This window comes from Dendrobates tinctorius, unplaced genomic scaffold (assembly GCF_039654945.1).
Source record: "Dendrobates tinctorius isolate UK_male_01 unplaced genomic scaffold, ASM3965494v1 ptg000150l, whole genome shotgun sequence".
In the NCBI taxonomy this organism is placed as follows: domain Eukaryota; kingdom Metazoa; phylum Chordata; class Amphibia; order Anura; family Dendrobatidae; genus Dendrobates; species Dendrobates tinctorius.
Window position 1 is genome coordinate 10,780,468 of NW_027361817.1, and position 25,805 is coordinate 10,806,272.

Genomic DNA, 25,805 nt, shown 5'->3' on the forward strand with positions numbered 1-25,805 from the left:
GCACCACACGCTCGTCTCCGCAGGTGAGCCGTGAGCGTCGGTGCACGCATAGTGGGCATGGGATTTCTTGAAATCCACTATTCTGGATCATCTGGGTGCAGCATGCGTTTTCAGGCCAGAGGTGGCTAATAAGTCTGCGCCGTGTAGGCTGTGAGGCCGGGCTCACACAGGTGTTTCATGGTCCTTATATGGCCCCCAATACCTGGACTGGCTGTGCCTTTCTCGCCTCCATATGTGTCTGACACTGGACCTCCTGGGCAGGAGACCCTGCGGCCCGACAGGTTGCCTGCAGACGGAGTTATTATATAACACGTATACCCATAAGAATGAACAGGGCACCAAAACTGACTAAAGACATTAACCACAAGAGACAAAATCCGGTATAGCATGCCAATTAAAACATACAATGCTTTATTTAATAAATTCAGAATAGAATAATACCATAAAAATATATTACTTTATATCAAACATCACAAGGCCACTACTGAACCCTTAGGGAAAAAGACATCGTCATAAGCCTGACCTACAAATCATGTGTGACTATGTATAAAGCAATTAGCCCTAAGAGTCGACGAAACGTGCGTTGGGGCGCTAGGGGAAGACCGTATACAGCAGACCACTATCTATGTAAGGGTTTTGGACATAAAGGCCCCGTCACACACAGCGATGTCGCTGATTTTGAGAGGCCACAGCGATCTCGCCAGCGACATCGCTGTGTGTGACATGGATCAGCGACCGGCCCCCCTGCCGGGTATCGCTGATCGTCCTGGGCCTTTGATTGTTGGTCTCCCGCTGGCCAGAGCACATCGCTGCAGGAGCCAGCGATCAGCGACACTGCACGCTGGTTTCCAATGCAAACCGCGGGTATCTAGGAGCCGTGCGGCTCTTGGATACCCGCTATTTACATTGGAAACCAGCTTGCTCGCTGGTCCTGATCGCTGGAGGGGCTGTCTAAGTCCCAGCGATCCCATCCACGTCGGATCGTTGGTGGGATTGCTGGGACATTGCTACGTGTAGCGGGGCCCTAACTCCTTTATTAAGTACAGCTGTGTTTTGGCGCTGCCGGCCCTAGGTATAGTAGATTTTACACGGCTCTTAGGGCTAATTGCTTTATACATAGTCACACATGATTTGTAGGTCAGGCTAATGACGTTGTCTTTTTCCCTAAGGCTGTGTGCAAACGCTGCGGAAAAGGTGCGGATTCATCCGCGCGGATTTTGTACAATCCGCAGGTGAAACCGCAGGTCAAAAGACCTGCGGTTTTACCTGCGGATTGCTCTGCGGTTTTGCCCTGCGGTTTTTCATCTCCTCAATGGAGGAGATGGCAAACCGCAGGAGAATCCGCAGAAAGAATTGACATGTCAATTCTTTCTGCGGATTGAAAACCGCAGATAATCCGCGCGGAAAATTCCGCACCGTCTGCACTGCGGTTTTTGATTCCCATAGGGAATCATTGTACTGTACACCGCAGCAGAAACTGCTGCGGGTCCGCAGCGGCCAAAACCGCTGCGGAACCGCAGCAAAATCCGCAGCGTGTGCACACAGCCTAATGGTTCAGTAGTGGCCTTGTGATGTTGTTTGATATAAAGTAATATATTTTTAGGGTATTATTCTATTCTGAATTTATTAAATAAAGCATTGTATGTTTTAACTGGCATGCTATACTGGATTTTGTCTCTTGTGGGTAAAGATGGAGTTATTAGCTGGCTTGGTGGGCTCCGTCCGGCCTCTATTTCAGCTGGCCCTTCTTTAGGTGGCCAAACCACACTTGAGTGACTGCTGTAACAGAGGTAGGACAAAGTGACTCCATCTGCCTCACCCTATTATGTAGTTCCGGACCACCTGACTAGCAGAAAAGTGTGATCCTGGACTTATTCATAGTGGGGTCAAGTGTGAGAAGTAGGGAATCTGGTAAGTAAACTTTCTCTTTGGCTGTGTTCACACATTAAGCAAGGAGTTTGTATGTTCTCCCCGTGTTTGCGTGGGTTTCCTCCGGGCACTCCGGTTTCCTCCCACACTCCAAAAACATACTGATAGGGAATTTAGATTGTGAGCCCCATCGGGGACAGTGATGAAAATGTGTGCAAACTGTGAAGCGCTGCGGAATATGTTAGCGCTATATAAAAATAAAGATTATTATTAAGCTTTTTCTGTGTTTTTGTAAGCTCCTGTGCATGCTGATAGATTAGCTCCCCCCCCCCCCCAAAAAAAAAAAAAAAATGATGCAAGTTCCTTCCTTTCCTTGTACCAAAAACACAGTAAAACCTGATGCATGCATTTTTTTGTGCTTATTCATTGCTTCTATGGGAGAAAGAAACGCTGAAAGAAGTGATTTGCAGTAGTCTGTAAAAACACAGCAGTTTTCCAATTAAGTCAGGAAACGTGTGTGCATATGGAATATTCTGCTGTGGAAATGAGCATTTTGTAAAAAATAAAACCCTTGCTGTGCATATGATCAGGCTTTTAAACAACTTTTAATCCCTCTAGGTTTCTAAACCCACTGAGGGGTTAAAAGTACTGATCTGTCCGTTCTTGCATTTTCCACTTGGAAGACTCTTTGCCCCATATAATACAAGTCAGTGAGACGTTTGGAGGGTTTTGCCGTCGTTTTACTTTAAAAACTGCTAGCGTCTTATTCACTATTCAAGGCTGTGTGCACACGCTGCGGATTAGGTGCGGATTCTGTAAAATCCGCAGGTCAAAAGACCTGCGGATTGCTCTGCAGTTTTGCCCTGCGGTTTTTCATCTCCTCAATGGAGGAGATGGCAAACCGCAGCAGAATCCGCAGAAAGAATTGACATGTCAATTCTTTCTGCGGATTGAAAACCGCAGATAATCCGCGCGGAAAATTCCGCACCGTCTGCATTGCGGTTTTTGATTCCCATAGGGAATCATGGTACTGTACACCGCAGCAAAATCCGCAGCGTGTGCACACAGCCCAATGGAGGAGGAAAACAATCACACAAAAAAAGAAAAATAAACATCCACTGTCAGAGAAACAACTAGAAAAATCACCCTATGTGCACACCGTGCCTTCAAGACTCCGATTGACGTGCCAAGGTTTTCTTAGGTGAAGTCACTTCAGGACAGTATTTTTCTTGATGCTGCGTTTCTGGAGGTTTTGCTGTTTTTGCACCAGTTTCTTATTTTCAGTAATTGGTGAGCGCAGTCTACTGGAAGTTGCATAAGGAATGAACATTCTGCTACTTTTAACCGCTTGTTGTTTGTTCTATTTTTTCAGTTATTGATATTCCTGTGCTTTGGGGCGGCCTGTGGGGGGGTCTTCACGTGATGCTCTGATTAGGTATTCTTCTTTATGGCTTCTGATAGGTCACTGATCCCTCACTGACCTGCCCCCTATTTTACATACTGATTGTTATATGTATTGAATAAAAATTAAACTCTCCTTCAGCGGACATCGGCGCCTGCCCTGCAGCATGATCACACCTAGAATGTGCGTTAAACTGTTTTATTTTATCATATACATTGATTTTGAAAAATAAGTCTCTTTCAAAATTGGCCGCACCTGCACAGTAACATCCATCGGCGATCTGATAGATGCTACTGCGCAGGCCCGCCGATGCCATCTTGGTGGAGACTTTTTTTTTTTCCTCTAGCAAAATGGCGCCGCAGAAGTGCGGATAGATGCTACTGCTCAGGCGCCACTAACCCCAACTCTAGCCCTAATGGGAAAATGGAAATAAATAATTTTTTTTATTTTATTATTTTTCCCTAACTAATTGGGTGATAGAAGGGGTTTGATTTACTATTTATAGTGGTTTTTATAGCTGGTTTCTATGTTTGGCAGCTGTCACACACTAAAAGACCATTTTTATTGCAAAAAATAGTTTTTGCATCACTACGTTTTGAGAGCTATAATTTTTCCATATTTTGACCCACTGAGTCATGTGAGGTCTTGTTTTTTGCGGGCCGAGTTGACGTTTTCATTGGTACCATTTTCGGGCACATGACATTTTTGGATCGCTTTTTATTCCGATTTTTGGGAGGCAGAATGAACAAAAGCCAGCAATTCGTGAATTTCTTTTGGGGGGATGCGTTTATACCGTTCCGCGGGTGGTAAAATTGATAAAGCGGTTTTATTCTTCGGGTTAGTACAATGACAGCGATACCTCATTTATATAATTTTTAATGTTTTAGCGCTTTTATACAATAAACTATTTTATATAAAAAATAATTATTTTTGTCACCTTATTCTGAGAGCTATAACTTTTTCCGGTGATGGAGCTATATGGCAGCTTGTTTTTTGCGGGACAAGATGACATTTTCAGCGGTACCATGTTTGTTTATATCTGTCTTTTTGATTTCGTGTTATTCCACTTTTTGTTCGGCAATATGATAAAGCATTGTTTTGTGCCTTTTTTTATGGTGTTTGCTAAAGGGGTTAACTAATGGGACATTTTTATAGGTCAGGTCGTTACGGATGCGGCGATACTAAATGTGTACTTTTATTATTTAGATTTTTTTAAAATATTGATGGAATATTGTTTTTTTTTTAAAAAATATATTTACAATTATTTAAAAAAATTTTTTTTATATTTAATTCTTTTTTACACTTTGTCCCCCTATGGGACACTCATTTTGTGCATGTAGATCTGCATGCGATAATTGCTGTCAGTGCTGCAGTTTCTATAACACTAACCTGAGAGACTTCCTGACATGCACTGCGCACAACAGGAAGTCTCTCAGCAGTGGAGACCCAGATGTCGTCATGACGACATCGGGTCTCCATGGCAGCAATCGGGACCGTGCGTCACGCCGCGGGATCTCCGATCCAAAGGCAGGGGGGTTGTCGGCTCCTCTACCTGCTCCCGGAATACTGCAATCGTGTTCCATCGCAGTATTCCGGAGATTAAAGTGCCATGAGGTCAGCTGTGAGAATCAGCTGACACCCGGCCGCGATCATCCGCACACACCCCGTTCGCGAGGCTGATCGCACATGACGTACTATCCCGTCCATGGGCAGTAAGTCCCAGGTCACATGGATGGAATAGTACGTCTGAGGTCAGAGAGGGGTTAAAGACCCATCTATGAAAATCTAAAACTAAAACGACCAGTAACTGCAGTAAGATATTAAAACCCCAGAATTGATTCCCCCCCCCTCTGGTCACTACAAAATCTCAAAAAAATAAAATTAAGCGAGTTAAAACTTTGTATCCATCTTAAAATGGTATCAACAAAAAATAATTGCCACACTTAACACAACCCCTTGCAGAGCTCCGTGCGCAACACAACTTTATTTTATGAATCCCAATTTTTTTTTTTTTTACATTAATAATCTTTATTTTTATATAACACTAACATATTCCGCAGCACTTTACAGTTTGCACACATTATCACACATTAACCCCTTTCCGATGTAATGGTACGCCAATGTCGGACTCCCTCCCTATGATGTGGGCTCGGGCGGTGAGCCCACATCTTTCCTGTCACATGTTAGCTGTTTCGTACAGCTGACATGTGCCCGAAACAGCCGCTGGTGGAATTGTGATCCACCCGTGGCTATTAACCTGTTAAATGCCGCTGTCAAACTCTATTTGGTATCGCCACATTGAGAATCGCCCAATCTATCAATATAAAAGAAAGAATTAACCCTTATGGCTAAACGGTGTAACGAGAAAAAAATTCAAAGCGCCAGAATCACATTTTTTTTTCGCATCAACATTGCATTAAATTGCAATAACGGTCGATCAAAAGATCGTATCTGCACCAAAGTGATACCAATAAAATCGTCAGCTCGGCATGCAAAAAAATAAGCCCTCACCCAACCCGAGATCACGAAAAATGTTGACACTACGGGTATCAAAAAATGATGCAATTTTTTTTTTTTTTTGAACTTTAGAATTTTTTTTCACCACTTAAATAAAAAAAACCTAGACATGTTTGGTGTCTATGAACTCGTAATGACCTGGAGAATCATAAAGGCAGGTCAGTTTTAGCATTTAGTGAACCTATTGAAAAAAAAACAAAAACAAACAGCTGTGGGATCGTGCACTTTTTTTATTTTTGCAATTTCACTTGGAGTTTTGTTTCCCCGTTTTCGAGTACACGACACGGTAAAACCAATAGTGTCGTTCAAAAGTACAACTCATCCAGCAAAAAACAAGCCCACATGGCCATTTCAACCAAAAAATAAAAAAGTTATGGCTCTGGGAAGAAGGGGAGCGAAACACGAAAATGCAAAACCAAAAAAACCTCTGGTCCTTAAATGGTTAAACATTACCACATCTTTTTTACAGCAGAATTGACATTTTAAAGTTGAAATGGAAATGTAGAATTCCTTTTTTTTTTTTTTTTTTTTTGCGCAATTCTAGAATACTTGAAATGTTGGTCCTGTTTCCAGTTCATTGTATGAATCGTCCATTCGGAAAGGGTTATATGGAGCCGATCACGCTCAGTGGGATGTGCAGTACACGTCAGCGACTCTGGATGTCACTGCAAAACATAGAGCCTTTAATATCTGGATTACAGATTTTCTGATGACACGTTTTGTCCTAATAGAGACTGTAACTAGTTCTTCCTCTGCAGTCTCATTTTGGAGAATATATTTATGTTGCCTAAAGGTTTTGGTGTGATGGTGAAAGATCGTTCAGTCACTAGGTTGTTCTATTACTCAGACAATGTAGGTCCATTGTGAGTTAGAAAAACACATCTAAAGGGAATTAATCATACATGGAGGATTTACGAAGGGAATTTACGCTTGTGTGAATGTGATGCAAGTCTGTGATGATCACATGGTGCTGGTCATGGGAATAAGGTTTTCCGAAGGCTAGAAGTGACCTGAAGTTTAACAAATCATCACGGGGGCAACTGAAAATCAGCTTTAAACTTCTCAGAAAAGTGCTGTGAAATGAAAATCTATATTGCGGAATCCTAAACAAATAGCAGTTGTCATAGTGACTGGACGGAGGTGTAATTATATCACATAATACTGTATTTACGCATTATAAGATGCCCAACCCCCCCCCCATCCCCCATTTTTTGGGGGAGGAAATGGGTGCATCTTGTAATGCGTATATATCTTATTGGTACCGTTGCTGCGGGCCGGGGTGTGCGATGCTGACAGGGGCGGGGGGCTCTGTCGATATGTTGTGAAAGTCCAGAGCCCCCGGCAGTTCTTCTATGGTTTCCTTTGTGGTGGACTCCAGGGGAGTTGGCGCATGAAATCTCATCAGTCATCTCCCGAGATCTTGATGACGACCCCCCCCCCCCCCTTCCGCGACCGGAGTCCACCGCACAGGGGAAGAACAGCCGGTGACTCTGGACTTTCACAAAATATTAGCAGAGAAACCCGCTGCACACCCCAGGGCATCAGCGCCAGACACCCCCTCATCCCAGCTTACAGCATCACCCAGCTTCTGCCTCCTACAGCAGTGACCCTGGGACCCCGCTTCACCGCAGCCACCATCCCCTGGTAAGCATTAAGATGCATGGATTTTAAGAAGCACCACCATTTTATTTAAAAAAAAAAAAAATTCCCATTTTTCTACTCAAAACTTGGGGTGCGTCTTATACTCAGAAAAATACGGTGGGTTTAATTTTTTGTATTTGCTTCTGTAAATGTCTATGAAAGTGGTCAGCACTCATAGCAATGCTGTAATTCTGCTACATATAGGAGATCTGCTCATCGACTATATGTAGCAGAGCTGATCAAGTTGTGGCAGCTTATAGCCTCCCATGGAGGCTATTGGAAGCATGCCGAAATTAAAAAAAAAAAAAAAAAAGTTTTAAAAAATATGAAAGTTTCAATCATCCCTTTTGCCCCATTCAAAATAAAACAATAAAAAAAAAATCAAACACCCATATTGGGTATTGCCGCATTCAGAATCGCCTGATCTATCAAAAAAGATTAACCCCATCACTAATCAGCGTAACAGGAAAAAAATCAAAACGCCAGAAATGCTTTTTTTGGTCGCCGCGACATTGTATTAAAATGCAATAACGGGTGATCAAATGATCGTATCTGCATAAAAGTGGTATCATTAAAAACATCAGCTCGACGCGCAAAAAATAAGCCCTCACCTAACAAGAGAGCACGAAAAAAGGAGATGGCGCAATTTTTTTTTTTTTTCTTATCTAAATTTGTAATGTTCTTTCACCACTTAGATAAAAAAGAACGTAGACATGTTTGGTGTCTATGAACTCGCAATGTCCTGGAGAATCATAATGGCCGGTCAGTTTTAGCATTTAGTGAACCCAGCAAAAAAGCCAAACAAAAAACATGGGCGAGATTGCACTTTTTTTTTCAGTTTCACCTCACTTGAAAGTTTTTTTTCCTGTTTTCAAGTACAAGACATGCTAAAACCAATGGTGTCGTTCAAAAGTACAACTCGTCCCGCGAAAAACAAGCCCTCACATGGCCATATAGACTGAAAAATAAAAAAAGTTATGGCTCTGGCAGGAAGGGGAGCGAGAAAAGAAAATGCAAAACCGAAAAAAGCTGGTGTCCTTAAGGGGTTAATGGACGTGGTCATTTAAGGGTTTGCTCAATGCATATCATGGTGTGGAGAAGATTCTCAGCTGGTGACCGATGCTCATGTCCGCTTACGTTGGCGAAAAATCCACTTTTTGTATTGTGAAGTGCATATCTGCAATGGATTTTGCTACAGAAACTTGGCAGCTATTGCAGTCCAGGGGTATGGGGTAAACACGGTACCAGCGTTACCATGACTTACGGAACCGTTCACATTCAATGGAATAGGACGTGGGCAATACGCCTCATCAGCAGCAGAAGTCAGCGGCTCTGGATGTCCCCTGTAATATGTGAATTACAGCTTTCTCCTGGCTGCTGAGAATCTGCAGTGTACACTGCTGCTGTGGATTTGATATCCACAATATAGAATTGTGTGCTGCAGACTCGAATCTGTGCTGAATTCAGAGCAAAATATGTGTTGGTGAGGCTCTTGCAGCTGTTGCTGGATTGCTACACACAATGATTGCCTTGACTATGTTACACGGTACAATAAGGAAGCTGCTATATAAAGTAGATAAAGGCGTTGTCAAAAAGAAATCCAAATCATGTTTTGTTTTTTTTTTTTCTTGAACTTTGGGGAATATCCCCTCCTGTTCCCCGTGTGAATGTTAAAGGGACTGTCAGCACAGAATGACTGTTCCTACCAAGTACAGGTGCTCTCCGGCGGATCCAATCGATTTATATACACTTTCCGTTTCCTACCTGCTTGTTTTCCGTCTATCTTCACCCTCTCTGTTCCTTGACAGCTTTGGCTTAATCGGGACAGAGATAGATACCAAAATAGGTGGAAAACCAGCAGGTGGGAAGGTGTACATAAATGATTGGCCCCAACACGGAACGGCGAGCGCCTGTACTTTGTGTGAAGTCATTCTGTGCTGACAACCCGTTTTAATATGGAGCAAGCATTCCTTACCATTCTTGTTTCCAAATTTTGGCCTGTCTAAACAGGCTGCCAAGCACCAGATGAATGAGCAAAACACTCGTTCATCAGGTGAAATTATTTTTGCTTGCTTAAAAGAAAAAATCATTGCTCATGGCACCACATATAGTCCTGTGCATGTTGGACATGCGCTGCCAAGAACAATGATTTTCATTGCCCACAAAACTATAGAATTGGCAATCATCCTGTAGGCACAGACGTGCGGCAGGAGGCTAGACAGATTATGAAACAATCGCCAGTCTGCTTACCGGTCGGCCCGTGGAAATACTCACTTGAGCAATTTTTTTTCAGACACAATAAATAGCTTGTGTTTCTTGGAGCTGACTTTCCAAGTTTACTAGGTAGACTGAAACAGATAAGCAGATGATGACTGAAGTGTTTTGCTGGAGTGCAAGATAAAGCCATAAGTCAGGGTTGGGCACACCGATAAATCTGTATGCCACCACTCAGCATGATATCCAGACACAGCGGAGCTTGTAGATGATCACCGGAGATGTCCCCGGCGGTCAAGTGCACTGCAGTTCTTGCGGTCAGCTGATCGTGAGAGCTTGGCTAGTGACCGGAGATAACCCCGTCCATGGTGGTCACTAGGGTGACCGCAAAAAATCGATGTCGGAATTTTGTCCGTCTGGACCCCACAAAACGATTCCCCTTTCCAGATATTGAGAGAGCCAAAATTTGAGCTCGATCAAACGACGTTAACCCGTGCCGCTCGTCGCTCAAAGTTTGAAAAAATCCAAATTGAGGTATTTTAAGATTTAGGTATTTTGCATAGTCTGTTAGACTATAAAGAATGTGACAACAACATTGCAGAAATAGCCCTGACCAAATTTTAGAACCATTTGTGGTATTTGAATGCAGAGTTGGTGGGATTATCGTTTTTTGATCCCACCATTACAGACAATGAAAAGTTGTTAATGGCTAATAAATTGCTCAGTAGCACAGATGAACCATCAGAGCACGCTAGGGTTGTAAATCCAAAAGTTAGGAAAGAAAAATTAAAAGGGGTAGGAAGTAACCGACTTTAACGACCTTCTGACAAAAGATGAAGAACAAAAGCAATATGTCCTGCAAGTTGTAAGCAAATGCCGAGCATTATATTCTGACGTTTCAAAAACTACTTTAACAAAAGCTCTAGAATAGATTAGATAACTATGTAAAATTATCAACTCATGTAGTTAGCGTGCTCTGTTGGTTCATCTGTGCTACTGAGCAATTTATTAGCCATTAACAACTTTTCATTGTCTGTAATGGTGGGATCAAAAAAACGATAATCCCACCAACTCTGCATTCAAATACCACAAATGGTTCGAAAATTTGGTCAGGGCTATTTCTGCAATGTTGTTGTCACATTCTTTATAGTCTAACAGACTATGCAAAATACCTAAATCTTAAAATACCTCAATTTGGATTTTTTCAAACTTTGAGCGACGAGCGGCACGGGTTAACGTCGTTTGATCGAACTCAAATTTTGGCTCTCTCGATATCTGGAAAGGGGAATCGTTTTGTGGGGTCCAGACGAACAAGATTCTGACATTTTTTTCCCCCCCATATGAGATCCGGTCACCCTAGTGGTCACTTGCACAGCAGTTCTCGCAATCAGCTCATCGCAAGAACTGCAGAGTATGTGTACTTCCGGCTGAAACAAGGTATGACACTATTTAAATTAGTACACATGCGTAGTAAGCTGTGTTGGATCCGTTTTTTTGCGGATCCGCCAAGATTTTGGCGTCCGCTGACAAGACTGGATGGACAATGCAACGTTTTTCTGGCTGGCCGGATCCGCACTTTACACTGCACATGCCCACCAGAATCGCCTTTGCAGTAAATTTAACCCTAAATTCCGATCTGGTGGCTGAGAAAAAAGTCTCTCTCTGTCTCCTCAGGCAGCGGTTCCTTAAAATTTCTTCCTTCGCCGGATCCGTCCAAAACAATAACGGTCCAGTGGCACACGTTGATGTCCGTACGCAGGTGGATCCGTTTTCCGCTATTTTGACGAATTGCAACTGACAGAAAAAACTGATGTGTGAAACAGGCCTTAGATGATAATGCTGTTTTACCGCATCTAATGATAGTGAATGGGTAATTTACGCAGTGGAGACAGAGCGTCTCCGCTACATAAAGTAAATTGACAAGCTGCTGCGGTCTGAAAAGACACGCCTCATGTGCGTCTTCGCAGGGAAGCCGGAGGCGTCCGTGCACACATAGTGGAGATGGGATTTCATTAAATACCATCCACTATGCTTTATCATCTGGCCGCTACTGGTTTGACGCTGCGGATGTATGCTGCGTCCAACCCGCAGCGTTTACTGACCATGGGAACATACCCTAACAGCCGAGATCCATAGATCAGGAACTGAACAGACATTTATAGGACATTTCATAACTTTCCCAAGTTCTCATGAAAACACAGCACATCCTGCATTATACTACTGTACCCAATTTATTAAATATTTTCGGAGTCGGTCCATTTTATTCTGACTCCACCAAAATAGACACCCACTCCACAGCCTTGGTTTTATGCTATCCCGTTCTTGGAGGAAATCTCAATTCCTGGATCATTATGTATATATGGCCAAGGAAATAAAGTGAAACTGTTATTAAAATGTCAGTTTATTAATACAAAATATAATACATGTTAAAAGCAAAGGTGCCTCACAGAATGAAGGACACATAATAGACCTGTACAAAGGGCATATGGGACACATGGGGAACAGTATAATATCAGTAGCAGCCAAATTCAGTGATTGCGAAGTACAGTATTTGGCCGTCCAAAGGACAGCATGTAATCCAGCACTTTGTTAAAAAGGGAATTTATTTGAATCTACTGAAAATGTGATGGCCAGATCAAAGACAGGGGAAAAAACGTCCCACAAGAGAACTGTTATGATTGACGTGTTTCGTAGTGATACTTCTTAATCCTACCCCTTTACAACCTGCTCACCCTCCGTGCACTCAAGTGGAGGGGTGAGCTGGTTGTGTTAGGTTATGTTCAGATGGTCAGTAAATGCTGCGGGTTGGATGCTGCATACTTGTGTCCAGATGTTACAGCATAGTGGACGAGATTGATGGCAGCGCTTTGGACGCAGCGCTGCCAATTCCTGATCGTCTGCTCAAGTGCAGCGATTCTGGCCTTTTTCTGCCTAAATCGTATTGCTCTGTAGTAAGACTTTACCCTGGTGCAGGTCAGGTCCAGTGTCCCTCCACCCCGACGCGTGTTTCATCCTGCTTCCACAGGTAGTGTAATGACTAGTCTAGTGTGAACACCCCAGAATTTGAATTTGTTGCTCTGTCCAACATTCCCAGCTCCCATACTTGCATGTATAGGTTACTGAGAAATAATAAACAGCGTGGGAGACAGTTTGTTCTTTTTATACATACAATGTTACTATTATTTCTGAAAGTTCTCCTGGCCTTGAGGATGCCCTCCACAAAGTATCTCTGTCACATGAAACTTTTCAGAGAATATACTACTTGTGGGGAAACTTGGTAAGAAAAAAAAAATTAATAGTTTCACTGTGTAGCGTTCCTTAACATTGTGTCTACAAGCCCTTCCCCCAAGTGTGGAAGTGCTATAAAATGTCTCCTGGATTTAGTCTCAGGATTTTTTCTATTGTGGTGAAACCTTGAAGAGAGGATAAATAGCCATTATTGCTGTAGGTATGTCTACAAGTTTGGTAAGCAGCACTTGGTGTCTTGTGGTCCCTTTTTTACTATTTAATATTTGTTTTCTTTGCTTTTTTACTCTTATGTGAAGTGTGCTTTTCTGGTTTGTTGTATTTCTTGGTGAATATAGTAAAGATAAGTAGGATTATTTGCGATTTAGCAGGCTTTTTGTTATAAAGGAGTTCTTATTATGGAGCTGTCAAAGAAAATGCCAGTTTTTATTTATTTTTTACTTTGAGCAACAAACTGCTTTCATGCAAGATTTTGAAGTAATTTCAGAGTGATTAATTTTAATTTCACTTGAAATTAAAAATGACCCATAGAAACTGGAGTTGAATTTCATTCCCATGATTGTGGCTGGTGCATTGTTATTATTGTTGTTGTTATTATTATTATTAGGTAGAGCTATACACGCACATGAAGCTCTAGGCGTGACCTGCCCCAGTTGTGTTTAAAGCATGGAGATCCAAGAGCATGAACACCGAGCCTCATTGTCACCCATTTGTAATGAATATTTCTACTTTCTCTGATGCATTTATAGAAAAAATATTTGTAAGTTAAGCTGGCCCTGCTCATTAGATCGTTCGCCAAAAGCCATTTCAGCCGGCTCTCCCATACACGCTCGGCCATGCACTCGTACACTCTCCATGAGCGATCCGCTGGTAGACATTTGTGTTGGCTGCTTATCTTTTGGAGAACAGTGATCCATATCTTCTCTGACAATAAGTTGGCTGATGCCCTCACACATTAGATTGTCGTCCCAATCCATCGATACTGATGGGTTTGGATGACATTAGTCTGTGTATGAGTCCTTACACTTAGTTGACATGAACATCTCTGTTCCATTGGAAAGCAGATGTGTTGTGAATTGTTAATAATGATATCTAGTGTGACCTGAGCGTAATCTGAATTTATATGACTCTATTTGACATTTTAGTAGAGATTTGTGATGTATTTTGAGGTAGATGGCATTATTATGTACTAACATTCTTATCCCTTTTGTGTATTTTTTTTTTTTTTTCTTGGCCAGGTGGAATAGAAATGAAGGTACACATGCACACAAAATTTTGCTTTATCTGTTTATTCACATTTATTTTTAATCACTGCAACCATTGCCATGGCTATGTACATGAGCACACCTCGGAAGAAAGCCGTGCTCACAGTCACAACGATTACCAGATCTCAGAACAGCCATATCTCCGGAATGCCGCGGCAGAGCTGTCCACGAGCAAGTCTTTAGTGCCTGAAGCCGAGCATGAGCAAAGATATTTTATTGAAAAACTGTTCCATCGCTATGGGGAAAATGGAAGATTGTCGTATTACGGGCTGGAAAAGCTTTTATCCAGCTTGGGACTTGGTGAGGTGAAAGTAGTTGAAATGGGTCATGAGGATATTGGCCATGACCCTGTTTCACATCTGGATGTTCTCGATGTTCAAGAAGGAAAGCATTTACATGTACCTGATCATATAGAATCCCATCCCCACACAAAGGAGAAAAATGAATCCAAAACGGTTTCCACAAAAGAGTTTAACACGTGTAACGAGAAAAAGGCGTCTGTGCACATGGAGCGTAAAACTACCCACAAAAATCACTTGCATCATCATGTTCATAATGGCACATACCATTCCCATAACAATAGCCACCACAATCATAGTGCTGCTGTCAGCAATGTGTCACTTGAAGAGCAAACAAATGAACCATTGACTGGCACAAATACAACCCAGGAACATGTAGAAAAGAAACCTCATAAACATAAAAAGAGACCAAAAGGAACAAAACCCAGGGAAGGTGCTGTAGGCTCGCAGCTTCACTTTGAGCAAGCTCAAGATGAAAACAAGCGTGGTTACAAACCGGACCGTAACTTTGCTGCTTCACTTATTCCTGGGAATGTGGACGCTGATCATCTGGAATCCGAGGAACACAAGCAGGGGTCTGAATACCTTCACCGAAACACCCGTAAGAGAGAAGCGCCCAATGACCAGCCTAGTGGAAAAAGCCATGCCGGCTTAACAAAAAGTCACAGTGAACATGATAATGAAGTGCATGATCATGATGAGGTCAGTGGAGTATGTGTTTTTTTTTTTTTTTATTCATTTTTTTTATTCCTATATATTAATATTGAAGGGATTGTATGGTCTGTGCTTGTCACCGCACACAATCAGTGTTCTCCTGTGCTGGCAGTGAAAGGCAGTCCTGTTACTGTGAGTAACCGATTTGGTGATCGGCGCTCATAGCAAGTGAGCATTTCTGCTACACAAGGACAATCTGATCATTGCTTGTGTGTAGCCGAGGCGATCATAGTAGTGCAGCTTCTAGTCTACCATGGAGACAGTTAAAGCATGCAATAAGTATAAAAAAAAGTTTAAAAAAAAATATAAAAGTTCAATTCACCCCCCTTTCGCCCCATTCAAAATAAAACAATTAAAAAAATCAAATATGCTCATTTGGTATCGCCGTGTTCAGAATCGCCTGATCTATCATTATAAAAGAATTAACCAGATCGCTTAAAAAAGAACCTAGACATGTTTGGTGTCTATGAACTCGTAATGACCTGGAGAATCATAATGGTAGGTCAGTTTTAGAATTTAGTGAACATGGTATATAGAAAAACAAACTGTGGAATTGTACTTCTTTGCAATTTCCCTACACTTGGAATTTTTTTTCCAGTGTTCCAGTACACAATCTTAAAACCAATGATGTTTAAAAGTACAACCTGTCCCGCAAAAAAACAAGCCCATTGTTATGGCTCTGGGAAGAAGGGGAGCAGAAATTTAGAAACTGAAATACGGTACCCCTGGTTGTTAAGGGGTTTTAAATGCTGTCTTCTCACATCTTTAAAAAAAAAAAAACAATCTCCCTCAAGTGATGTTGGTGCTGGGTCTCCTGGCGCTTGCGTTACATTTTACCACGTGTGCTGCAGCTTTCACATCTCTCTCATGAGACTGAAGTCCTGGAGCTGTTGTGAGCTCTGTAGCCCAGTAATGGCCACTGATTGTTTTTTTTATGCAGAGGTACACTTGTGATGTCAAAGAATGAGGCAAATATCATAGTTGGAAATATCTGTTGCTGCGTATATAGTCTGGTTTTCCTTTTACTTTTAATTCTTACTCTTAAAAGAATATAGCTAATGAACAATACAGAGCTATATTCAATTAATTGTGGTATCTTTTTTTTTTTTCACCTCCATAATTAAGCATTAATTGCATTTTTTCTGTACACAGTGATACTATAATACCTTCACATACAAATATCTTTAATGTGTATGCACATGGTCATATATCTGTATATTATATTTTTTATATCATTGTATAATCCCATCCCTAATTACTTTGCCTTTAAATATATGGCATTTATATCCTAATCACTTTTTCGAGAAAGATTCATGCCTCAGAACCGAAACGTTGCCACAGCCACTATGGGCTGATAAAACACTCTTTGTTTTTTGCCATATTTCTTGGTGTGCTTGCTCCATTCATTATGATCTTTTTTTATCTGGGTGGTTTGGTTGTTGCCCCTGCTTTTCTGTTTTTGACAAACCATACAGATGAAAAAGGTGTGAATTGGCCTTTATAGTATATTATCTATATTGGGGCTTGTTAACTCACTGTTGGTTTTGTTTTTTTTTCCCCCTTTTTTTTTTTTATTCTCCTTTAGTGTTTAAATGTTACTCAGCTCCTCAGTTATTACGGATTGAATCTCCACTCTCCAATTTCCCCTGACCAGTTTGCGTACCTGTGTCCTGCACTGTTGTATCAGATTGATAGTAGGTTTTGTATCAAGCATTTCACTGAAGTGGAAGTAAAGGCTTCTGAAGGAAGTAAAGGACCCATATCTGGTAAGTAATCTCTGGTTTTGGTGATTCTTGTATCTGCTCTTATTTACAAAGGTGCATGAAGTTTGGAATAGAAGCCTAAAGGCCCCTTCACACACAGCGAGATCGCTGTGTGTGACATGTATCAACGACCGGCCCCCCCTGCCGGGTATCGCTGATCGCGCTCAAAAGTCCTGGGCCATTTTTTGATTGTTGGTGTCCCGCTGTCCAGCACGCATCGCTGCGTGTGACAGTGAGAGACCAACGATCAGCGATGCTGGGAGCTGGTTTCCAATGTAAACAGCGGGTATCTAAGAGCCACCGCAGCTCTTGGAAACCCGCTGTTTACCTTGGATACCAGCTTGCTTGCTGGTCCTGATCACTGGTGGGTCTGTGACAGCTCACCAGCAATTGTCTAACTACTGTATGTCCCAGCGATCCCATCCACGTCGGATCGTTCGTGGGATCGCTGGGACATTGAAGCGTGTAACGGGGCCTTAAGGATATGTACACACGGATTGTTCTGAGGTTTTAAAGAAACAAACACACTCCCTATAGGAGGAGCTTTTCCTTTCTGGTTTCTTGAAGCATTTTTGAAGTATTTTTTTCTTCTGCAGCCTTTTGATTGGACAGTGTTTAGTTTTGAGCATATTTCACTTTAGAGTATCATGAACCTTCTTTTCTCCGACAAATTGTTTTTGAAAACCTGAAGCAGAAAGAAAGTCTCACAGTACATAGGAAGAGCAAAGTGTTCTTCAATAAGAGTATGAAGAGTCTTAAGCATTTTAAGTGGATTTTTTTTAGGTGGTTTTTGGAGCAGTGTCTTTGTTAAAGTGGCAAAAAAAAACGGTGTGCATGTAAAGTGAATAGGTAAAACAAGTCAATAGAAGTGTGTTAAAACACACACCACACACACCCACTTACATGTACTTGATTTACTAAGTACTGACAGGTAGCACAGCCCATCATCACTCATTTAACATACTGACAATTATTATAGGGTAAAGAAATTAACTGGCGTATAATCTGGTATACATGCAATGTGTAAGCGTATGTTCACAATGGCCATTAAAGAGACAAAACCAAAGCTAAAAACAAAATGAACATATACCCTGCTGTAAGTAAAAAGCAGTGGTGCATATAAATAATATGGGGGGCTTGCTAAACACTGTTACTGATAAACAAAAGCCTAAAAGTCATCCCACCAGCGCCAAGGTGTAGCCAATTGGGATGGGAAACCTTGTGTCAAAGGTTAGGACTGTTCCAATTGAGTACACCTATATTATATATATAAAGCTCAAAGTGTGTATGTGTGTATGTGTGTATGTGTGTATGTGTGTATGTGTGTATGTGTGTATGTGTGTATGTGTGTATGTGTGTATGTGTGTGTGTGTGTGTATGTGTGTGTGTGTGTGTGTGTGTGTGTGTGTGTGTTTGTTTGTTTGTTTGTTTGTTTGTATGGCCGGGATATGCATCCGCACCGTCGCAGCTACAGCCACAAAATTTGGCACAGTCACACGTCTGGACCCCGAGAGCGTCCTAAGCTATGTTGTGAGGCGAAATTTTAACCCCGCGCGTTCCAGTTCACCAAACAATTTTGCCCCTATCTACATACTCGGGGAAAAAGTGTGTGCGCGTCAAGCCCCGCCCCTCATTGTGATGTCACAATGCCCCTATTTGCATACTGGGGAAGCAGTGTGTGCGCGCCAAGCCCCGCCCCTCATGTCACAATGGTTGCCATGGCGACGCTGATGTCATCAAAGGTTGCAAGCCCCGCCGCCGCTCATTATGATGTCATAATGGTTGACTATGAGATGGAGGATGTGTGATGAGTATATGGGCACCGAACTATGGGATGGAGGATTTGTATGATGGGTATATGGGAACGGAACTATGGGATGGAGGATGTGTGATGGGTATATGGGCACTGGACTATGGGATGGAGGATATGTATGACGGGTATATGGGCACGGGACTATGGGATGGCGGATATGTATATGGGTACGGGACTATGGGATGGAAGATGTGTGATGGGTATATGGGCACTGGACTATGGAATAGAGGATATGTTTGACGGGTATATGGGCACGGGACTATGGGATGGTGGATATGTAAATGGGAACGGGATTATGGGATGGAGGATGTGTGATGGGTATACGGGCACTGGACTATAGGATGGAGGATATGTATGACGGGTATATGGGCACGGGACTATGAGATGGCGGATATGTATGATGGGTATATGGGCACTCGACTATGGGATGGAGGATATGTATGATGGGTATATGGGCACGGGACTATGAGATGAAGGATGTGTGATGGGTATATGGGCACTCGACTATGGGATGGCGAATATGTATGATGGGTATATGGGCATGGGACTATGGGATGGAGAATATGTATGATGGGTATATGGGCATGGGACTATGGGATGGAGAATATGTATGATGGGTATATGGGCATGGGACTATGGGATGGAGAATATGTATGATGGGTATATGGGCATGGGACTATGGGATGGAGGATGTGTGATGGGTATATGGGCACTCGACTTTGGGATGGAGGATATGTATGATGGGTATATGGGCATGGGCCTATGGGATCGTGGATATGTATGATGGGTATATGGGCACGGGACTATGGGATGGAGGATAATTATAATTTTCTATAACTAACCTCAGTTAGTTACTATGCCCGGGCAGCGCCGGGCTCTTCAGCTAGTATTATATATAGCTCCTGACGCTATAATACTACCTTAGGTGGTTTATATAACTGTTAAAAGTGCATAACCACCAACATTGGAGTCTGTGGGGATCCTGGCTCACCCTACATAATATACCGGTAGTGGTCCTTGAGCAAGACTACTAACACTATAGTGCCTACCTCAATAAACATTAGAGTGTCATGAACAAAGAGTCATGCCGGCTCGGACGTCACCCGAATTAACAAGGTCCGTGTCAGATGTCGAGGAATCAGGACAAGCTGTTAAATGGGCTACTGAAACAAACCATACATGGACAAGGCAAGAGAACCTGGATCTGATGAAATTCTACTATAACCACAGACCAAATGAGAGAGGATATATGAAGCGTATGAGGAAACTCTGGATGGATATAAGACCTGCATGTCCAGTGACTGAGCAACAACTAGTCACCCAATGTTTAAATATCCTAAAGAGAGCTATTATCACAACTTGAGATAGATCAACTGCACACACGCAGATCCACCCCACATGAAGACCTGGAAGAACAGCGTGCAATACCTTGAAGATCCTGATCCCATCCTGCAATTAGAGAGCACTGCAGCTGATCTGAAACAGATAAACTAAATACCATCAATACCAGAGATCGACTGCCAAGGCTCAGCAAAGAAACACCACCAGACAGTGTGCTAGAAGATGCCAATAGAGTACTTGTACCCTACCACCACCATCCATAACTCAGACTAATAAACTGATCTATGCTACAGCCTCAGCAATCATGGAAAAGCTTGGCTATACAACCAGCAAGAACAACAGAAGTACGTGCCCCCTTTGGAAAAGAAGACAAAAAACAAGGTGACAGGGAAGTCAGCCAACTAACAGAAATACAGAAAGGTGTTAAGTGTATGTGCACACGTTGCGGATTACTGTGTGGAATTTTCTGCGCGGAATCTGCATCTCTTGGCAGAATCCACAGGTTTAAATCTGTGCGTTTTTTTTATGCGGATTTGCCCTGCGTTTTTACACCTGCGGATTTCTATTATGGAATGGGTGTAAAAACGCTGCGGAATCTGCACAAAGAATTGACATGCTATGGAAAAATCCGGCCGGAATCGCAGCATTTTTTTTCCGCAGCATGTCAATTCTTTGTGCACAGCAAAATTTTGTTTTTTCCATAGGTCAACATTGTACTGTAAATCACTTGCGGATCTGCAGCGGATCCGCAATAAATCCGCAACGTGTACACATACCGACCAAACTGAACAAGTACAAAGACCTGACCCCAGTTGAAGCCCTAGAGACTGCAAAGGCTCACAGCACTCACTGCAAGACTCGGGAGATACACTACAGAAGCTGAGACCAAGAAGATAAATGCTCTGTTCTCCAAAGAACCATCCAAGGTGTACTCCCAACTACAGAGTAACAGCACAAAGGCTGCAATGCCACCAATAGCAGAGACTGAACAATACTGGAGGAACATATGGGAGAAGGAAAAAACACACCACACCAGTGCAATGTTGCTGCAAGATCGGACAATGAATCACGGCAACCACCCAGAGCAAGAACCAGTCACCATTACAGAAGCTGACATCCAACAGCGGGTGAAGAACATTAAGAGCTGTACAGCACCTGACCCAGACATGATCCACACCTACTGGCTAAAGAAATTAACAGCGGTACATGAACGCATGGCAAAGCAGATGAACCAACTGCTAGAAGCAGGTCACCACCCAGATTGGCTAACACAGGGAAGAACAGTGCTGATCATGAAGGATCCTCACAAAAGAACAGTTCCATCCAACTACTGCCCAATAACCTGCCTTACAACAACATGGAAACTCCTGTCAGGCATCATAGCCACCAAGCTACAGAGCCATATGAACCAGTACATGACTCCAGCTCAGAAAGGCATCGGGACTGACACCAGAGGCTTTAAGCACCAGCTCCTAGTAGATATTATTATGCATTTATATAGCGCCATTTATTCCATGTCGCTTTACATGTGGAAAGGGGAAATATAGACAAGTATAATAAACATGTGTAAGACAAGGGACACACAAGTACATAAGGAGAGGGGACCCTGCCCGCGAGGGCTCACAGTCTACAGGGATGGGTGAGGATACAGTAGGAGAGGGTAGAGCAGGTCGTGCGGTGGTTCAGTAGACCGAGGATCATTGCAGGCTGTAGGCTTGTCGGAACAGGTGGTTCTTCAGGTTCTTCTTGAAGGTTTCCGTTGATGGTGAGAGTCTGATGTGTTGCGGCAGAGAGTTCCAGAGTATGGGGGAAGCACGGGAGAAGTCTTGTATGCGGTTGTGGGAAGCAGAGATAAGGGGGGAGTAGAGAATGAGATCTTGAGATGATCGAAGGTTGCGTGCGGGTAGGTATTTAGAGACCATGTCACAGATGTATGGAGGAGACAGGTTGTGGATGGCTTTGTATGTCATGGTTAGGGTTTTGAATTGGAGCCTCTGGGCAATAGGAAGCCAATGAAGGGCCTGGCATAGTGGCGAGGCTGGGGAATAGCGGGGAGACAGGTGGATTAGTCGGGCAGCAGAGTGTAGGATGGACTGGAGCGGAGCCAGAGTGCTAGAGGGGAGGCCAGAGAGTAGGATGTTGCAGTAGTCGAGGCGGGAGATAAGAGCATGCCTGGTGTTTTTGTGGTTTCGTGGTTGAGGAATGAGCTGATCCGGGAAATATTTTTGAGTTTGAGGCAGCAGGAGGAGGCGAAGGCTTGGATATGTGGTTTGAAAGAGAGCACAGAGTTGAGGATCACCCCAAGGCACCGAGCGTGCGGGACTGGGGAAAGCAGCCATTGACATTGATGGATAGGTCTGATGGAGCGGTAGAGTGAGATGGGGGAAAGATTATGAATTCTGTTTTGTCCATGTTGAGTTTGAGAAAGCGAGCAGAGAAGAAGGCTGAGATAGCAGACAGACATTGTGGGATTTCAGTCAGTAAGGAGGCGAGGTTGGGTCCAGATAGGTAGATCTGCGTGTCATCGGCATAGAGGTGATACTGCAAACCGTAGGATTCTATGAGCTGTCCAAAGTCAAAGGTGTAGATGGAGACTAGTAGGGGTCCTAGGACAGAGCCTTGAGGAACACCAACAGACAGGGGGCGAGGTGAGGAGGTAGTGTGTGAGGGGGAGACACTAAACGTTCGGTCTGTTAGGTATGATGAGATCCAGGATAGGGCCAAGTCTGTGATGCCAAGAGATGAGTCTGTAGCAGGTGGGAATGGTCTACTGTGTCGAAGGCAGAGGACAGGTCCAGGAGAAGGAGGACAGAGTAGTGTTGCTTGCTCTTGGCGGTTAGTAAGTCGTTAGTGACTTTAGTTAGGGCAGTTTCAGTTGAGTGATGCGATCGGAAGCCAGATTGTAACCGGTCAAAGAGGGAACAGGAGGAGAGGTGGGAGAACAGTTCAAGATATACATGCTGTTCCAGTAGTTTTGAGGCGTAAGGGAGAAGAGATATCGGGCGATAGTTAGACACAGAGGATGGATCAAGGGAGGACTTTTTGAGGATGGGTGTGATTGAGGCATGTTTGAAGAATGAGGGAAAGACACCATTTGTAAGTGAAAGGTTGAAGAGGTGTGTTAGAGATGGGATGAAGACTGTGGCCAAGTTAGGGATGTGGTGAGATGGGAGTGGGTCGAGGGCACAAGTGGTGAGGTGTGATCTTGACAAAAGAGTGGAGAGCTGATCTTCTGTCATGGTGGAGAAGCTGACTTTTGCAGAACAGGGCTGAGCGGCTAAGAGGGGCATTGGGGGCTGCGGGCCAAAGTTTTGTCTGATCTTGTCGATCTTCTGCTTAAAGAAGGAGCAAAGTCTTCAGCAGAAATGAGAGGAGGGGGAGGAGGTGCTGTGGAACGGAGTAGAGAATTGAAAGTGTTGAAGATAGAGCAGTTGCTCAAGATCCAGACTGACCAATTTCGGCACAGCCTGGATTGACTACAGGAAAGCATATGACTCAATGCCACACACATGGATCTGAGAGTGCTTTGCTCTCTACAATGTCAACAGGAATTTAAGAACCTTCCTCAGAAACTTAATGGGGCTATGGAGAACAACATTGGAAGTCAACTCAAGACAACTAGCACAAGTGACCATCAAATGTGGCATATACCAAGGTGGTGCACTGTCCCCATTGCTGTTCTGCAATAGGCTTGAACCCCCTCAGTCAGAGATATATATATGTGTTTTCCAGGTCCCATATGTTACTCGTATGCACGACTGCTTGTTACTTATAGTGATGTAATATTTGGCTGTATCAGAAAGTGGGTTCTCAGTCGGTGTCACTGGTGGGCCCTTGCCACCACCACCCGACACTGTTTAGCAATCTAGAATAATATATATTTATGGCCTTTGTTATGGCAAAAATAAAGCTCTTCTAATAATTTGCTAATGTGTGTTTTCTAGTGGAACTTCCCTTTTTCTTATCTAAAGAAAATAGTGTTTGCCAATTATAGAAGTAATGTGAAATCCATTGCCCTACTTTACTGTTCGCATATGTAATTAGGAATTTCTCACAGATAAGTACACCCTTTTAAAAGGGAGATGGTAGAAAACTAATCCGCAGAACTAATGTGGCTTGTCTGTAATCTCTGTAGATAGCGATTTACTTACTTTTCCACCTTTTTTCACAGCTTTTAGTTTTTAAGTATAATCAATAACTTAAGTCAGTAGATCAGAAAAAGGCACACTGCTCCCGCTTTCTTTTTCTGGAAATCAGAAGCTCTGTCTACATGTGAATGCTGCAGTTGATCAGCGGACATGTGCAGGACTACTGGCAACGGGCATCTCTGCTTTGGGCGGAGCCAATCGGGTCACTTGCCAGCCGCTTGTAGAGCAGATCAATGGTGCAGCTGTGATCTGTGGCTATTGTCCCTCTCCTTCCCAATCATTGGCTCAGGCTGCTGCCAACCACTGATGTAGCTGCCTCTTCTTCTTTTTTTTTTTTTTTTTTCCCTTAGCAGCCTACTACTGGAAAGCCTCTGCTGGTTATCATTACCCCATTGGACTGATTACACACCTATAACGTTTTTCATGCTAGTATCTCCTGCTGCTGTAATGTTTTCCTAACTCTCGATACTTTTTCCTTTTCTAGCCTGGATCTACGGCCTCATCTCCATCACTGTCATCAGTCTGCTGTCCCTCCTGGGAGTTATTTTGATTCCAATCATTAACCAAGGCTGCTTCAAGTTTCTACTCAACTTCCTTGTTGCGTTGGCTGTGGGAACCCTGAGCGGAGATGCTCTTCTTCATCTCTTACCCCATGTAAACCCTTCATTTAATTACAGCCAGTTGTTGAAATTCTCATTCATTATGTATGACATGCAAATGCTATGTAATTATGATAACCCAGTCAAATTTTTTTTTGTTATTTTGTTTTTTCCTCCGTCTTCGATGAGTCATAGTTTCTCGTGTAAAGGCCCCATTACACACAGCGATCTCGCTGATTTTGTGACACATCAGCGATCTCTCCAGCAATATCGCGGTGTGTGACATCCAACAGCGACCGGCACCCCGCCGGGTATCGCTGATCGTGCTGGATCGTCCTGGGCCGTTTTTTCATCGCTGGTCTCCCGCTGGCCAGCACGCATCGCTGTGTGTGGCAGCGGGAGCCAGCGATCACCGACGCTGCATGCTGGTATCCAACATAAACATCGGGTTTCTAAGGCGGCGGAACAAGAATTATGTCAACATTGACTTCCTGAAGAAACGTTTTATCATCCAAAAGCCAAGAATGTCTTGCTTCTCAATTGCTCGCTTTGGTGAGTGTATACCACTCAACCATTACTGGAGGGTCAGTAGTCCTTTGGCTTGACCTACTGTCGCCACCTCTCACTCCCCTCCTGTGTGAGAAGGTACACTTTACATAAATGGGCTGTCTTACCTTCTACTCCATCTACGTAATTAATCTTTTTCTTTCTTGCTCTGATTTGCAGTCACAGAACGGACATGACCATGCATCAGAAGGAACGGGGCACAGTCATGACCATGGCAAAGATTTGAGTCTAGCCTCAAGCAGTGAGTTTTTGGAGAAATATGATGGTGTTATGAAAGGTCTTGTAGCCCTCGGGGGAATCTATCTGCTCTTCATAGTGGAACATTGCTTGCGGATGTTTAAACATTACAAGGAGAGAAGGGTAGGTATTCATTCTTCCGTATTGGTATTTGTATGATGATTTTCCAG

General features: G+C 43.2%; 1 protein-coding gene across 1 annotated transcript in view; it reads left to right on the plus strand.

Annotated features, from left to right (window-relative positions):
* SLC39A10 (solute carrier family 39 member 10) overlaps nt 1-25,805 on the plus strand; it is a 50,218-nt gene that overhangs the window by 1,449 nt on the left and 22,964 nt on the right. Inside the window, exons 2-5 of the mRNA XM_073546701.1 lie at nt 14,128-15,155; nt 16,753-16,933; nt 24,717-24,886; nt 25,558-25,758. Of these exons, the coding sequence (XP_073402802.1) occupies nt 14,139-15,155; nt 16,753-16,933; nt 24,717-24,886; nt 25,558-25,758 (1,569 nt within the window). The 5' untranslated portion in view covers nt 14,128-14,138. The remainder of the gene's footprint in view (nt 1-14,127; nt 15,156-16,752; nt 16,934-24,716; nt 24,887-25,557; nt 25,759-25,805) is intronic.